The following is a 17,666-nucleotide window of genomic DNA, read 5'->3' on the forward strand; positions in this document are numbered from 1 at the left end:
GAGTTGTAAATTGCAGTGTGTAACTAGCTGTTACTTTGGCTTTGATTTCCTCACCTTAATTTGGCTGAACACAGATTAAATAGACCAGTTAAACTGACCTTCCACTCTCATCTGGGAAATAGCTCTGTTTTCTTACAGAAAAAACAAGGAATGCAACATGCTTTTCAAAACAAGATGGTATTGTTCGGCACTAAAAGTGCCATTACAAAATCCCATGAATGTAGTTTTGTGTTTGTAAGAAAAATAGAGCCAAATCCACATCAGGCCGGTCACAACTTGTTCTGTTAAACATCTGAAGTTTAAATCGCTCCAGTGGTTTATGACTTTTACTTTCTAACGAATATACTAAAAGGAAAATTGGTCTTGTTTTAGTATTATCTGCACACACACTTCTACCTATTCTTCAGTTGCAATGGATTCATTAATTTGAGCACATTTCCCATTCTTTCTCCCATGCCAGTTATTTTTGTGCCAGTGAGACAACATTGGCATGATATATTACACCACCATTACATGTCATTATGTACATTGTGCCTATGAACACCAACAAATTCCCACTCTCACGATGTTGCTCAGGGAAGTACATTGGGAGATACATCCCTGCCCGGAAATTTCCACATCATTTTTGTTTTCATGTGTAATCAATGCTCTCAGTTACAACTTGACATCAGTAATTCTAATTTGGAATTACTTTGACACATACTCACAGCTATTCCACACGTTCAGCAACTGATTGAAAAATATAAGGAAATTTAATTATGTATTACGTAATAAGATCCCTTATCACCCTCTTGTCACTCCCCCTCCACTCTCTCATTGTTCCCTTCCACCTTCTCATTGTTCCCCCTACTGTCTCGTTGTCCCGCTCCCTCCGCCTTCTCGGCGTTCCTCCCGCTCCCTCCGCCTTCTCGGCGTTCCTCCCGCTCCCTCCGCCTTCTCGGCGTTCCTCCTGCTCCCTCCGCCTCACCCCAACATTGGGGGGATGTGACCCTACATGCTGGATATATAATCAATTAGGAGTTAGGAAAATTGTGTTTGTGTAGTCATATTTTGTTATGTTCACTGGAAGACGGCATATGAAGGCAGTGATGTCAGCTGATAAATATCATTTGACGTTGCAAGTGTGGTCCAGTGTGAAAATGATTGCTAAATGGTCTGATCGGAGTTAAATGCGATAGAATGATGGACAAGTGATTGTGTATGCATGCAAGTGATATCAAATGATGACAATATGATAACAATTGAGAGTAATTGGCATCAAATGAAAGCAATTGGTACAAAAAAATCTCAGGTAGAGATGTCAATCTTGGAGAACAGAGACTTTCAACAGTATAGTTTGTTACATCTCCTGGTGGGTGACCTGTTCTGTAGAAAATGGGGAGCAAGATGTTAATACTTTGAGACACCCGAAGGTGGGAAAGATATTGTATAAATGCAAGTTATTTATTTCTCAATGTTGCTGCTACAGTGGAAATTTGTCAACAGAGACAATTAATGTTTCCCTTTTTAATTAAAAATTAAGATTGACAATACTTCTCACTGGTTGAAACAACTGCTTTTTAACAGTGTTTTAAAAATTCATGGGTGACGAGTGTAGCAGGTAATATCAGTATTTGTTGCCCATCCCTAGCACCTATTAATACTTGGGTAAGAATATTAATTGATGGATTATGTAATAGGTCATGTTGTTACACAATAAAATACCTGACATGCTTCTAAATGTTTAATTTGCAGATTGTGAAAGAATATTCTTTCTTGGACTATATTATGGGTGGCTGTCAAATGAACTTCATTGTGAGTAAATTGCTAATGTCAACTGATCAAAAATATTAGCTGAAGTTTGCACTTTTTTTGGGAATGAAAATGAGAGATGTAGAGATTTATTTTAACACTCAACCTATTTTTTTAATGAGTTGGAATTAATGAATTTATTTTCTGCAACAAATTAATGAATTGGCCTCATTACTTTCAATCCTTGGAGTTTACCTTCACCCTTGATTCTTTTCAGAATTCTCATTGACAACCTCCCCATTCTATCTTTTGGAAGCAATGGTGTAAAATGGAAATAGGGAATAAACTGTGCTCTAAAATTTTTGCATTAATATTGTTTGCATTAATATTGATTAAGCAAATGACATCATCCTGGACAGAAAATCTGGTGGTTCAGCCAAAAGTCCATTGACATTGATGAGACTTTCTGATTCTGATAGTTATATTTGTACGTACTGGTGATATTACGAACATACAAACAGATAAATTAGGAACAGGAATAGGCCACTTGACCCCTTGAACCTGCTCTGCCATTCAATAAGATCATTGCTGATCTGATTGTAACTCAACCCCACATTCATGCCTACCCCAGATAACCTTTCACTCACTTGCTAATCAAGAATCTATCTAGCTCTGCTGGAAGACTATTCAAAAACTTCACTTTGCCTTTTAAAGAAGGAAGTTCTACAAACTGTCATCTCTGAGAGAAACAAATTTCTCCTCATCTCTGTCCTAAATGTGCAACTTAATTTTAAACAATTCTAGATTCTCTGACAAGAGGAAACATCCTCTCCAAATCCACCCTGTTAATACCCTTCAGGATTTTAACGGTTTCAATCAAAACATCTCTCACTTTTCTAAACTCTCGTGGATACCAACCTAACCTCTCCAACCTTTAATAAGACAACTTACCAATTCCTGATATTATTTGAATAAACCTTCTCTGAACTGCTTCTAATGCATTTACGTCTCCTCTTAAAGAAGGAAACCAACACTGTACACAATGCACTGGATGTGGTCTTGCCAATGCCCTGTAAAACTGAAGGCCTAATTTTGTATTTGGTGCCACCGTCAATAAACAATAGCATTCTATTAACTTTCCAAATTACTTGCTGTAGCTGTAAATGAGCCTCTTGTGATTCATGCACAAGGACACCCTGACCCCTCTGAACCCCTACAACCTGGACTTAATTTTCTGCAATAACTTAGATTTCCAGAAGGCTTTTGATAAGGTGGCACATCAAAGTCCACTACATCCACTGGTTCCATTTAATCTGCAGTAGATATGACGCTTTCAAAAAGCTCAAATAGGTTTTAAACATAATTTCCTTCCATAAAATCATGTTACCTAGCTTGCAGGTGCAGCAGGTGGTCAGGAAGGCGAATGGGATGCTGGCCTTCATAGCGAGGGGGATTGAATATAAAAGTAGGGAGGTCTAGCTGTGGCTGTATAGGGCATTGGTGAGGCCGCAGCTGGAGTACTGTGTGCAGTTTTGGGCGCCGTACTTACGCAAGGATGTTTTGGCCTTGGAGGGAGTGCAGAGGAGGTTTACTAGGATGATGCCGGAGTTGAGGGGGTTGAGCTATGAGGAGAGGCTGAATAAACTAGGCTTGTACTCGTTAGAGTTTAGAAGAATGAGGGGAGATCTCATTGAGACGTATAAGATGATGAATGGGATGGATAGGATAGAGGTGGAGAGACTCTTCCTGCTCAGAAAGGATAGTAGGACTAGGGGGCACAGCCTCAAGATAAAGGGGGGGGCGGTTTAGAACGGAGTTGAGGAGGAACTTCTTCACTCAAAGGGTGGTGAATCTCTGGAATTCTCTGCCCGTTGAAGTGGTGGAGGCTGCCTCGCTAAATATTTTTAAGACGCGGGTTGATAGGTTTTTGATAGGCAAGGGGATTAAGGGTTATGGGGAGAGGGCGGGAATGTGGAACTGAGCCACGACAGATCAGCCATGATCTTATTGAGTGGCAGGGCAGGCTCGAAGGGCCAGATAGCCTACTCCTGCTCCTATTTCTTATGTTCAACAATTTGCTCCAGACTATTTTCCTGGTGATTGTAATTTTCCTCCCTCCTATCCAATTCCTGATTTACAACTATAAAAAGAATGTTGTTTGTATCCTCTGTAATGAAGACAGATGTAAAATACCTGTTTAATACATCTGTCATAGCCCTACTTTCCATTATCAATTTCCCAGGCACACTTTTTCTATCTGACCAATGCTTACTCTTTACTTATTTAAATATCTATCCTCATATTTGCCTTGATATCACTAGCTCACTTTCTCTCATAGTCTTTTTTTTATCCTTTTAGAAGTGTCAACTCTGGCTACCGACTTTTCCGGTTGAATTTTTTAACACTTTGAGACAAGTGCCAAGGTACTGCCTGGGCATGATCCCCCAATGTTATGTTGATGGGCCAGACTGTGAATGAACCAGCAAATTTGGCTCCTGAAAGAAAGGGCACTCTGATGTAAAACGATGAAAAAAAAATCACCCAGCGGACACAAACATGTTCCGACTCCATCTGCGGCCACACCCCCCCCCCCCCCCCCCCCCCCCCGCCCCAGGTGGGCATGGAAGTCTAGCCCCAGGGGGCAGTGCCAGGGTACCACCTGGGCAATATCCTCACCCTCCTGAGTGCTGTACGTACCTGGCTGGTTCTGTTCATCAGTTCCCCATTTTAAAAACTTTGTTGTGAACCCCACTGACCTGATGGCATGCTGCCTTTCCTACGTAGGGGGAATGTTAGAGTGTGGATGCCTGCTAGTTACATTAAAATATATTCAAATTGGCTTTCCTTCATTGCATTGCGGGAATTCTGTTATGTCACTGTAGAGGGGTAGGGACGATTGAGTGGGGGAAATCTGGCAGGTTAAAGGCTGTTTTGGGAGTCCCTTCAATTCTCCGCTTCCTCCTTTGTTCTCGCCAGCCGAAAATGGAATGGGAAATCCCCCCCCTCCCCCCATAATGCTCTGATTATCCTTACAGTTTGAAACTAACAGAACATTAGTTAAATGTAGAAATCCACAAGTTGTTGTCAGTGATCATGACAACAGGATGCACTGTTCAATCTTCAGAGGTACAGTCAGCACAAAATCAGTGAATTGACGTGAACATCAACATTTTATATGCTATTCTTGCTGTAAAAAGAATTAAAAATGTTAAGTCTTGAATGAATTGTAACTAAACTTTAAATCGTGTTCTAAACAATATCTTTGCTCATGAAAAACCTGATTTTGTAAGTGTAGAATGCCTTTCTCTTCACTCCATAATAATTTACTGATCTGTAAAATAATTGTTTCAGTTTTTCAAGTTAATGATACTTCAGTTTTCACTTTAAAGCCATGTGTGGGTTCCAATCTTTATTTTGCTTTCAGAAAAATAATTGAAAATTGAGTTACAATTTGTGCTTTTTACATCCTAACTTTCCATCAGTGAGAATGCTTCGATCAGAGGCTTTTCAGCCTCCTTGTTCGCTTCGCTGATTACTGAACACCCTGGATCCCTAGTGGATGGTGTCAGATTGAAAGTCATGTTAAGAATGGGGAAATTGATACTTTAGAGGCCACTAACCTTTTGTGGGCCGCTTTCTTTGAAGTTAGTGGAGAGTGCAGTTCCTTCGCAGCTGAGTGCAAAATGAAAGCCAAATGGTTTTGTTTTTGGAAAAGTCATGAGCTTCATACTTGGGCTTGCCAGAGGTGCACTCCCTCCTGGGTGCTTTAGATCATGGAAACATATTATAAATCATGGTAATACCAAATTAATTTGTATTTAATAATTCCACTATTATTGGATAGTAAAGCAAATAACCGTTTGTTTAATTTGTTCTGTTAATTGGGTGGGACGGCAGCACAGTGGTTAGCACTGCTGCCTCACAGCATCAGGGACCTGGGTTCAATTCTGGTCTTGGGTGATTGTCTGTCTGTTTGGAGTTTGCCGCATTCTCCCCTCACCTGCGTTGGTTTCCTCCGGATGCTCTAGTTTCGTCCCACACTCCAAAGATATGCGCGTAAGGTTGATTGGCCATGCTAAATTGCCCTTTAGTGTTCGGGGGATTAGCAGGGTAAATACAATGTGGATAGGGCCTGGATGGGATTGGTTTCAGTGTAGGCTCAGTGGGCTGAATGGCTTCCTTCTGCACTGTAGGAACTTTATGATTCTATGAATTTGAAGCATGCTCATTAAGGGGAAAAATTAAAACAAAAATCGGCTTCAGTTTTTGATCAAATAAATGTAGTCCTGAGGGAACAAAAGTTGAGGGGTTCCGCCCATAATTCAACAAACATGAACTCCATTTAACATTGATTGGGCTACATTAATTATCTGTGTTGTGTTTTAAAATAATTTCTAGCAAATGTTTTCTTGCTTCTTAATTGCAGGTTGGTATTGATTTCACAGGCTCAAATGGAGACCCTCGCAAACCTGACTCTCTACATTATATAAGTCCTAATGGATTTAATGAATACCTGATGGCAATCTGGTCTGTTGGAATGATCATTCAAGACTACGATACGTAATGCATTCCTGTTTTTTCTTATATCAGTCTGGCTTTTTGCCTTTTATTATGCACCCATTTTCTTGGTCTCCTTGGGCTACTCCCAGTTCCTTGCCCTGAGGATGTGTGGATGAACTGATCCCAAAATTTTACCAGTTATTTTCCTATTTTTTAAAAAAAAGGCTGAAAAGTGTGAGATCAGTCTTTTGCTTTCTCTTCCTCTACAAAAGAATCTTATTTTTACTTGGCAGTTCTTTGCAGCTGTGTTTAAAGGTGTCAATCTTTGCATGGGGAGAATGTGCCAACTCCAAACAGACAGTCACTCGAGATTGGAATTGAATGCAGGTCCCTGATGCTGTGAGGCAGCAGTTGATCATTAACTGATCCAGATACAGAATTGTGAATAATGACTTTATTGTCATTTTTAGTCATTCTAATTCCCAATACAAATTTGAATTTTAGCTGCACATTTTAAAAGAGAAACAATGCGGCCTGTATTTCTAAGGTCTTGTGAAATACAAATTTATATTACAAAATATTTACAGCAGAGAAACAGGCTATTTGGTCTGACAGAACCATGCTGTTCTTTATGTTCCAGAAACCTCCTTCACTATTCTGCCTCTAACCCCATCAGTATACACTTCTGTTTCTTGTTCCCTCATATACTTATCTAACATCCTCTTGAATGCAGGTACGCTATTTCCTCAACTAATCCTTATGGTACTGAGTTCACATTTTAAGTATTCTTGGGATAAAATAATACGTCAGTGGTTTAATGGATAATGATATGGATTGCAGATTGGCTACCTAACAGGAAACAGAGTTGGCATGATAGGTGTTTTCTTGGTTTGCAGGATGTGAGCCACAGGGATCAGTTCTGAGGCCTTAATATTTTACAATTTATATAAGTGACTTGGATGAAGGGACTGATGCTTTAGTTGTTACATTTGCCTATGACACAAAGATAGGTAGGAAAGTAAGTTGTGAAGAAGATGTAAGGAGGCTACAAAGGGATATAGGTTGAAGGAGCTGACAAAAATCTGCAAATAGGAATATAATCGGTGCCATAGTGGTTAGCACTGCTGCCTGACAGCGCCAGAGCCCAGGTTCGATTCCCAGCTTGGATCACTATCTGTGTGGAGTTTGCACATTCTCCCCGCATCAGCATAGGTTTCCTCCCACAGTCTGAAAGATGTGCTGGTTAGGTGCATTGGCCACGCCAAATTCTCCCTCAGTATATATGAACAGTTGCTGGACTGTGGAGACTAGGGGGTTTTCACAGAGATTTCATTGCAGTGTTAATGGAAGCTTCTTTATGACACTAATAAATAGACTTAATGTGAGAAAATGTGAAATTGTCCGTTTTGGCAGGAAGAATAAAAAAGCTTATCTTATTAGTGAAACAATATCGAGCTAGGAGGTGCAGAGGGATCTGATTGTCCTAGTGCATGAATCACAAAAAGCTTGTGTGCAGATACAGTAGGCAATTAGGGAAACTAATAGAATATTATTGCTTATTGCAAGGAAATTTCCTGCGGCTTTTCTCCAGGTGCTCTGGCTTCCTCCCACAGATGTTGGACTGCCAAGATTGGACTTTAACCTGGTGTTGTGAGACTTCTTACTGTGTCCCTCCCACAGTCCAAAAATGCACAGGTTAGGTGAATTGGCCATGCTAAATCACTCCTTAGTGTTAAAGATGTGCAGGTTTGGTGGATTGTTGAAGGTAAATGCACAGGGTTATGGTGATAGGATAGGGGCTGGGCCTGGGTAAAATGTACTTTTGGAGAGTTGGTGCAGACTTAATGGGTCGAAAGGCCTCTTTCTGCGTTGTAGGAATTCTGTGGTACTATCGAAATGATTACAAAAGTAAGGATGCTATGCTTAGTTATACAGTGTGTTGGTGAGACCACATGGAGTACTATGTACAGTACTGGTCTCATTATTTATGGAAAGATGTAAATGCATTAGTTGCAGTTCAGAGAGGGTTTACTTGAATAATACCAGGAATGGGCAGATTGTCTTATGAGGAAAGGCTGGGAGAGGTTAGACTTTTTTCCACTTGGGCTTAGAAGAATAAGAGGCGACTTGATCAAAACCTTTAAGATCCTGAAGGTATTGAGAGAGTGGATGTGGAGAGGATAGGCCCTATTTTACTATTTTTATTCTAAGTTCTGGGCAGACTAGAAACTGGGAGTGTTTCAGATCCTACTTTTAGACATGTTCTCAGGTGCTCCCTTACGCACTGTGCTTGCAAAAATATGAGTGAGGCCGAATGGCGCTGCACAAACCTGTGGGTGGGGCTAAACGTGCCCGAAACCCTGCAGCTCCAACTGCACATGAGCAGAAAAAAATAAAAGAATGCTGCTTCCCTGCCATGTCCCTCCCGGGCCGGATAGTGCCTCCCCCTGGCCCCCACAGAGATTGCTGCACCCCCACAGTGTTACAGACCCATTATCCTCCCCACACCTCCGCCACTCAGACTGATCGCATGTCCCCCTTCCCCCCCACCAATCTCAGGCAGAGCAGCAGCAGACCCCCTTTCCCCCCACTGATCTCGGGCAGAGCGGCAGCGGACCCTCTCTTTCCCCCCACTGATCTTGGGCAGAGTGGCAGCGGACCCCCCATCTCCTCGATCTCGAGCAGAGAGCTGTCAGATGCTCGGCACTTACCTCATCACTAGCCCTCACTGACAGAATGCCTGAATTGGACTTATGTGGAGCTTGTTTTTTGCTGATTCTGGACAGGCGAACGTGGTGGTAAAGGGGAAGTGCTGGTAAAGTTGGGCATGCAGCTCATTAAGGCAATTTAAATGCATACATATGCATTTAAATGGCCGTCGTGCCTGTTTCGGGCGTGGTCCTGATCACAGGCATTTTTGGGCCTTGGTAAAGGGGGAACTTGTGCGGAGGTGGGCACAGACTGCGCTACTTGTCTCACATTCGACTTAACCAAGTTTTTGTGCCTGAAAATGGATGCAACGCAGTGGTAAAATCGGGCCCGATGTTTCCTCTTGTTGGAGAATCTAGAACTCAGGGTCGTTGTTTAGATAAAATGGGATTCTCTTTAGGACAGAGATGAGGAAACTTTTTTCCCCTGTGAGGGTCATAAGTCTCTGGAATTCTGTTCCTCAAAAGGCAATAGAGTCTTTGGATAATTTTAAGGCAAAACTAGAAAGATTCTTAATTAACAAGGGAGTGAGCAGTTATCAGGGTAGGCAGAAATTTGGGATTGTGGTTACAATCAAATCAGCCATGATCTTAATGGCAAACCAGGCTTGAGGGGGCTTAGTGACCTGGTCCTGCTTCTAGTTTGTATGTTTGTATATTCACTATTGACCCTGTTAAACCTCATACAAGCTGGTGATTAAGAAACTGATGCAAAGAATTCATCACAGTCTGTGTCAATTCTGCACATCTTCATATTCAAATCTTCACACACACCTGCCAGTTCATGCATAAATTGTCATACATTAGTTCTCAAGTTAATGTATGTTTTGCAGACTATTTTGATAGGCATCTAGCTTCTGCATTTTGTAGAAATTGTAATTAATTGTGTTCCAAATGGAAATGATTTAATTTTTGTGTGTAATGAGAGGGGTGAATAGGCACCTGCATGAAACACAACATGCAAATTTTAACAGGTTTAATTTTGATTCATGTTTAGCTGTGCGGTTATAGATTTGTACAGACCCTATGATACACTTGTTAATTAACCTGTTTTAGTGGGTGGTGGTGAAATGGATTTGGAAATGACATGGGCTCTTAAAACATAATCTGACGGATTGGTTCTACAACTGATCTATCAATAGGCTGCATTTTGCTGTTGAACCCTAAGTGAATAAGAACTTGCTGCCAGGAAGATCATTCAATATTTGAAATGTGTAATCTCATAATGCTGAAATTAATACTGTATGCAATATCAAGTTAGAGCAGTCAGCCAAGGGATGGGTTTGATGGGCTACTCTCTTGTTGTAAGTGTGGTGAACTGTTCACCTGGGAAATAATATCTGGGACCAATAATAGGCTTTTGTGTCTTCCTGTTATGTTATTTGGCATTTCCACATCATTTGGTTAGTTGCCAGTTGGTGCTCTGATGGTTGATCACTCACATAAAGACTAAGACTTTCCTTTTTGATTTTGATTTGGTTTATTATTGTCACATGTATTAGTATACAGTGAAAAGTATTGTTTCCTGCGTGCTATATAGCCAAAGCATACCGTTCATAGAGAAAGAAAGGAGAGACTGCAGAATGTAGTGTTACAGTCTTGGCTAGGGTGTAGAGAAAGATGAACTTAGTGTGAGGTAGGTCCATTCAAAAGTCTGATAGCAACAGGGAAGGAGCTGTTCTTGAGTTGGTATGTGAATGCCCCACGCTCCCATACCTGGGAGTGGGTAGGCGGGTAGTGAGAGAGGGGTGATGACTGCATCATTGGGTCGCATGATGTGGGTGTGGTGCTCCTCAAGGCAAGTTTGGAATTGGGATGGGGGCTGCAGTTGATTGGGGGAAATTGCAGGATGTGGATCCTGCTTCTTCCTGATGAAGCTCAGCGCAGGAAGAGTGGAGGGCAGTCTTACTGTTTGGAGGAATTTTGAGGCCCTTAATACGCTGCTTAAGGGCCTTATCCGACCACCATGGATGAGAAACATACCATATAGGGAGACTGCACAGCATGGCAAAACCTATTTGGTTTTCCTGCAGCATCTTCGAGTGGGGGATCCCTTAATCTTGGGCACGCTATGCCTAATCAAAGGACTCTATACTGGGAAGGGGAAGCCTGCTGAAAAATCTTGTTTCTGACTCCCCTCACCTCACCAAAGAGTGACCACCCCCCGCTTTCCACCCCACCCTTGTGAACTGCAGTTGTCCACACTTTCCTTTCTCTCTCTCTCTCTGTCTCTCTAGGGATACAACATCAATCCCTGTTGGGGGCCTGAATGTTGGACCGAGAGGTGCCATATTGTTGGCATAGGAGAGCTGCTAACCTTAGGTGGCCTTCTCAGAGAGAAGCGACAAAGGATTCCAATCTGTGGGAGATTAATCACCAACTCTAAATTCCATTTATTGTTTTATACTTAGCTAGTTGGCTATAAACCCTCAGAATAGATTTGCCTCTTGTTCCATGGCTCAGGTTATTTTTAGAAGTATTTCAATAGATTATGCTGCTAAAATTACTGACATGGGTCTCTGTAGTTTTGGCGCATTAGAATTCTAGCTTACTGTGCCATGTAAATGTACATCTTTGTTCCATGTGGACAGCTTAGTAATTACTACATGAACTGAAACCAGCTATTAATGCAACTGTGACCATTTTATGTGAACAGACTGCTGAAGATATTGTATGATGTGGCTATTTGAATAATTGCTCACTCCTTTACTAGAATCATACAATTATTGTAGCACAGAAGGAGGCTATTCAGCCAGTCAAGACTGTACCTGCTCTCTGCAAGAGCACCACAGCTTGTTCTACTTCCCTACAGTTTCCCTGTAGCCTTTCAAGTACTTACATAATTCCCCTTTGAATAGTGACATTGGAATCACTTCCACCGTACATTTAGATGGTGCATTCCCGATCATAACCACTCGTTGCATCAAAAACATAACATAAGAAATAGGAGCAGGAGTAGGCCATCCAGCCCTTCGAGCCTGCCCCGCCATTCAATAAGATCATGGCTGATCTGAAGTGGATCAGTTCCACTTTCCCGCCCTCTCCCCATAACCCTTAATTCCCTTGTCTATGAAAAATATCTACTCGTGACTTAAATATATTTAACGAGGTAGCCTCCACCACTTCAATGGGCAGAGAATTCCAGAGATTCACCACCCTTTGAGTGAAGAAGTTCCTCCTCAACTCTGATCCAAACTGCATTCCCCCCCCTCCGCCCCATCTTGAGGCTGTGCCCTCTAGTCCTGCTATCCTTTCTAAGCGGGAAGAATCTCTCTACTCTCATGTCATCGTTTGTTCTTCTGCCAATCACCTTAACTCTGGGGCCTATAGTTTGCTATGTTTTCACCAGTGGGAACTATTTATTACTATCTGCTCTGTTTACATTATCCGTGGGGCAGAATTTGATGTTGTTAATACTCACACGTGGGCCTAACCCTGCTGCTGGTTGCATTCAGCCAGTGACAGGGTTGGTGGGGAGGCCCTGCCTTGTGGGGAGTCTGAAAAGCAAATCATGTAGGGGTTGCATGCAGGAGCCTGGATAGGGCTCCTCTGCATCAGACGCAGTGGCTGATAAATGACTTGGCATCGGGAAGGAGGTGCCTGCTGAAAGCCACTCCTCCCTCCCCATATCCTTGAAGATGATGTTCCAACAACCTCAGCGTAACTACATGAACCACTATGTATCACCACCCCTCTTTCTCTCCTCCCTGCGCCCCCCCCAAATCCAGAAATGCCATCTCGGATTGGCTGATAGACCATGATGTGCAGCATTTCTAGCCCCGATGTCCTTGATAGAGGCAATATTGGCCTCTTGCCGGCCTTCCAGCCAATGGGCAAGATCCCTGCGGCCTCCGTTATATACCACCCATGATTCTGAATATCTCCGTCAAATCTCAACATTTTCTGCTCTGATTAAAAACAACCTTAAAGACTTCCAATCCATCTACTTAACTGGAAACATTGTACTAAATCTCCTTTGCATCCTCTCCAAGGCCTTCATATTCTTCCTAAAATGTGGTGCCCAGAATTGGACATAATATATAATTCTGGTAGAATTCGTGTTTTATAATGGTTCATGATCATTTCCTTGTTTTTGTACTTGTTGTCTATTTATAAAGACTGGGATCCTGTGTGCCATTTTTTAAAAACTCTTTCTCTATGTGCCTTGCCACTGTCACTCTTTGGTGTCTGTGCTCCTTCACCCCCTATAGAATTGTAGCATTTGGTTCATATTGCCTGTCCTTTTTCTTCCCAGTAAAATGTATCTGTTCGCATTTCTGAGTTCATTCTCAGCTGTTATAACCTTTTTGTCTCCCCTGAAATCTATCACAATCCTCCGCACCGGTCACTGTGCTTCCAAGTTTTTTTTATCATCTGCAAGTTTTGAAAGTGTACCCTGTACGCCCAACTCCCCAGGACTGATATTTTGCTCTTGGGGCCATGTGAAAATGGCAGGCTCACCCAGTTCAGGAATACAAGCCCCCATTCTGGTGGAGCAATTTTTGTCGTTGTGGGACAAGGGTGTGGGTAGCAACTCCCATCCTCCCACATGGCCGGCCCCATTACAGGGGTAGCATTTCCCAGCATTCCACAATTTTCAGAGTGTTGAGCTTCTCCTTAGCCAGTGGTTCACATCCCCTCAGAGCACCATAGTCTGTGCCTGGCAACCTTTTGAAAGCCAAGTTCAAAAGATCTCACCCATACTCTCCCAGCCACTCCCCATAGCTTCTCACCTTCTCAATGCCAACTCATGACCCTTCCATCCCATTCACCCAATATACACTATGGATGGAATTCTCTCAAAATTTTGAAGTGTCAAATTCATGAGAAAACTGGAGTAATTCCTGTTTGTTTTTTTTCAGTGGGACTTCAGAGAAACATCACCTACGATCTGCACTGCAGAACCCACCAACGTGAATAACATTGAATTTCAGGGGGCTTGATTGCTGGCCAGCCCCGCAATGCCAACCTTCTGCACGCACCACCCCCCCCCCCCCGCCCCCCAAAAAAATACCCAATGGCTAGCCCCCTGACAATTCCTGGGCCCAACCCTGACTCCCCCTCCCCCCCCCCCCCCACCATCCAGCCCTGATCTTTCCAGCCCCCCTTGTCTCAGATTCCCCTCCGCCAACAGTGACTCCCTCCTCCCCCTACAGTTCCAACCCTCCCAGCAGGTTGAGGCCCCTCCCCCCCCACCGGCCGCAGTCAGCCCCGATCGCTGGCCTCCTTCCTCCCTGACCGATACCTAGGTAGAGTGGCACAAGGGCCCCCAGCCCTGAGGCACTGCCCAACGTTCGATGGGCAGTGCCAAAGTGCCCTCTGGGCAATGGCACTTTGGGCACACAGGGGTACAGCTGGCACTGCCAGGGTGCTCCTATCCAGGGGCACCCCCCCCCCCCCCCCGCCCCCATCCAACTCCTGGCGGTGGGGGGGCCTGATTGACCCCTTCACTCCAGCAGGGCTGGGCTACTAGTTCTTGAAAATGGGGAGCTATGGTAATCCCTGCTGGAGTGAAACGCTAGTGGGGTGGGAGAAATTAGTGGGCCGGAGACCTCAGTTCCGGGCTCTCTAATCTCATTTAAATTGTAGGGAAATGATTATTCAAATCATTTCCGCGTCTTCCTGCTGATTTCCAGCACGAAGCAGACGCTGCTAGAAATCTGGTGTTGGGAAATGCAAGCGGGGCTTAAACATAGAACACTACAGCACAAACAGGCCCTTCGGCCCACGAGTTGCGCCAATCCCATCAACACCTACCAATCCATAGACCTATCTATAACCCCCAATCCCACTAAATCCCATATACTCATCCAGAAGTCTTTTAAAAGACCCCAGCGAGTTCGCCTCCACCACCACTGACGGCAGCCGATTCCATTCACTCACCACCCTCTGAGTGAAAAACTTACCCCTAACATCACCTCTGTACTTGCCTCCCCGCACCTTCAATCTGTGTCCTCTCGTAGCGACCATTTCAACCCGGGGAAATAGCCTCTGAGAATCCACCCTATCTATTCCACTCAACATTTTATTAACCTCTATCAGGTCGCCTCTCAACCTTTGTCTCTCCAGGGAGAAGAGTCCCAGCTCCCTCAACGAATCTTCATAAGGCATGCCTCCCGATCCAGGCAACATCCTTGTAAATCTCCTCTGTACCCTTTCAATAGCTTCTATGTCCTTCCTATAGCAACCAGAACTGCGCACAGTACTCCAAGTGGGGCCTGACAAGGGTCTTATAAAGTTGCAGCATTACCTCCCGACTCCTAAACTCAATCCCTCGATTAATGAAGGCCAGTACACCATACGCCTTCTTGACCACATCCTCCACCTGCGAGGCCGATTTAAGAGTCCTGTGGACCCGGACCCCAAGATCCTTCTGCTCTTCAACACTGCTAAGACTCCTGCCCTTGATAGTGTACTCATTCATCCCGTTGGTTCTGCCAAAATGGACGACTACACATTTATCCGCGTTGAAGTCCATCTGCCACTTCTCCGCCCAGTCCTGCATCCTTTTTATGTCCTGCTGCAACTTCTGACATCCTTCCAGACCATCCACAACACCACCGACCTTCGTGTCATCGGCGAACTTACTAACCCATCCCTCCACTTCCTCATCTAGCTCATTTATGAAAATGACAAACAGCAAGGGTCCTAGAACAGATCCCTGGGGCACTCCACTGGTGACTGACCTCCATGCCGAAAAAGACCCATCCACAACCACTCTCTGCCTTCTGCAGGCAAGCCAGTTCTGGATCCACAACGCCAAAGGCCCTTGGATCCCATGCCCTCTCACCTTCGCAAGAAGTCTTGCATGGGGGACCTTATCAAACGCCTTGCTGAAGTCCATGTACACCACGTCCACTGCACTTCCTTCATCAATGTGTTCAGTCACATTTTCGAAGAACTCAACTAGGCTCGTAAGGCACGACCTGCCCTTGACAAAACCATGCTGACTATTTCTGATCATGTCAAACCTCTCCAAATGCTCGTAAATCTTGTCCCTCAGAAGCCTCTCCATCAGCTTACCAACCACTGAGGTCAGACTCACCGGTTGGTAATTTCCCAGGCTATCTCTGTTCCCTTTCTTGAAAATAGGAACCACATCCGCAATCCTCCGGAACCTCTCCCGTCTCCATTGACGATGCAAAGATCATCGCCAGGGGCTCTGCAATCACCTCCCTCATCTCCCACAGTATCCTGGGGTATATCCCATCTGGTCCCGGCAACTTATCCATCTTGATAGAATTCAAAAGTTCTAACACATCCTCTTCCTTAATATCCACATACTCAATCTTTTCCATTTGCTGCAAAACCGTAGCAAAATCTCCCAGATCAGTTTCTACCGTGAATACTGAGGCAAAGTACTCATTAATCACCTCTGCCATTTCTTCTGGTTCCACACAGACCTTTCCCCCTTCACCTTTTATAGGTCCTATCCCTTCTCTTCTCATCCTTTTACTTTTCACATATTTATAGAAGGCCTTGGGATTCTCCTTAATCTTACCCGCCAAGGCCTTCTCATGACCCCTTCTGGCTCTCCTAATTTCCCTTTTAAGCTCCTTTCTACAATCCTTATACTCCTCAAGATCCTTAACCTCTCCTAGTTCCCTGAACCTTTTGTACACCTTCCTTTTCCTCCTGACTAGGATCACCACAGCCTTCGTGCACCACGGTTCCCGCGACCTACCAAAGCCTCCTTGTCTCATCAGCACGTTGTCATGCAGAGCTCCAGACAAACATTCCTTGAATATCCGCCACCTTCCTTCAGTACTTTTCCCCAAGAACGCGTCCTTCCAGTTTTTTTGTCCAAGTAACTTCCTGACTTCTTCGTATTTCCCCCTACTCCAGACAAACACCTTCCTAGCCTGCCTGATCCTATCTCATTCCAATGCAATTGTGAAGGAGATAGAATTATGGTCACCATTCCCAAGATGCTCTCCTACCGAGAGATCCATCACCTGTCCTGGTTCATTCGCCAGTACCAGGTCAAGTACAGCCTCTCCCCTCGTAGGCTTATCCACATACTGTGTCAGGAAACCTTCCTGAACACACCTAACAAACTCCTCCCCATCCAAACCCCTTACCCTAGGGATATTCCAGTCGATGTTTGGGAAATTGAAATCTCCCATCACGACAACTCTGTTATTAATACATCTCTCCAGAATCTGTTTCCCTAGCTGCACCTCAACTTCCCTGTCACTATTGGGCGGCCTATAGAATACACCCAGCAAAGTTTTCGACCCTTTGCTGTTCCTAACTTCCACCCACAGAGACTCAGTAGATAGTCCCTCCACGGCATCCTCTTTCTCTGCAGCCATGACACTGTCCCTGACCAACAGTGCCACTCCACCACCTCTTCTGCCACCCTCCCTGTCCTTCCTGAAGCATCTGAATCCTGGCACCTGAAGTACCCAGTCCTGTCCCTGAGACATCCAAGTCTCCGTAATGGCCACCACATCACATTCCCAAGCAGCAATCCACGCCCTAAGCTCATCTACCTTATTCACTATACTCCTTGCATTAAAAATATATACACTTCAGCCCCTCAGCCTGGGCATTTCCCTTCTCCACCCCCTGTCTAACCTCCCTCTCATACTGCCTGCAGTCCTCCCCTACCTGGGAGCGAACCTCCTCCGTCCCAGTCTCCCCATCACAATTCCCTCCGCCCCCCCCCATCCTTTCTAGTTTAAAGTCCCCCTGGTAGCCTTAGCCAGTCTTCCCGCCAAGGTA

The 17,666-nt window shown here is 44.2% G+C and overlaps 1 protein-coding gene across 1 annotated transcript in view; it reads left to right on the forward strand.

The window, feature by feature from the left end:
• Window positions 1-17,666, forward strand: part of LOC145346725 (copine-3-like) — an 84,861-nt gene that overhangs the window by 54,235 nt on the left and 12,960 nt on the right. The window contains exons 10-11 of the mRNA XM_080194370.1: window positions 1,735-1,794; window positions 6,158-6,291. Coding sequence (XP_080050496.1) covers window positions 1,735-1,794; window positions 6,158-6,291 — 194 coding nt within the window. The remainder of the gene's footprint in view (window positions 1-1,734; window positions 1,795-6,157; window positions 6,292-17,666) is intronic.

Source organism: Carcharhinus amblyrhynchos, chromosome 8 (assembly GCF_965287045.1).
Source record: "Carcharhinus amblyrhynchos chromosome 8, sCarAmb.v2.hapA, whole genome shotgun sequence".
Taxonomy (NCBI): domain Eukaryota; kingdom Metazoa; phylum Chordata; class Chondrichthyes; order Carcharhiniformes; family Carcharhinidae; genus Carcharhinus; species Carcharhinus amblyrhynchos.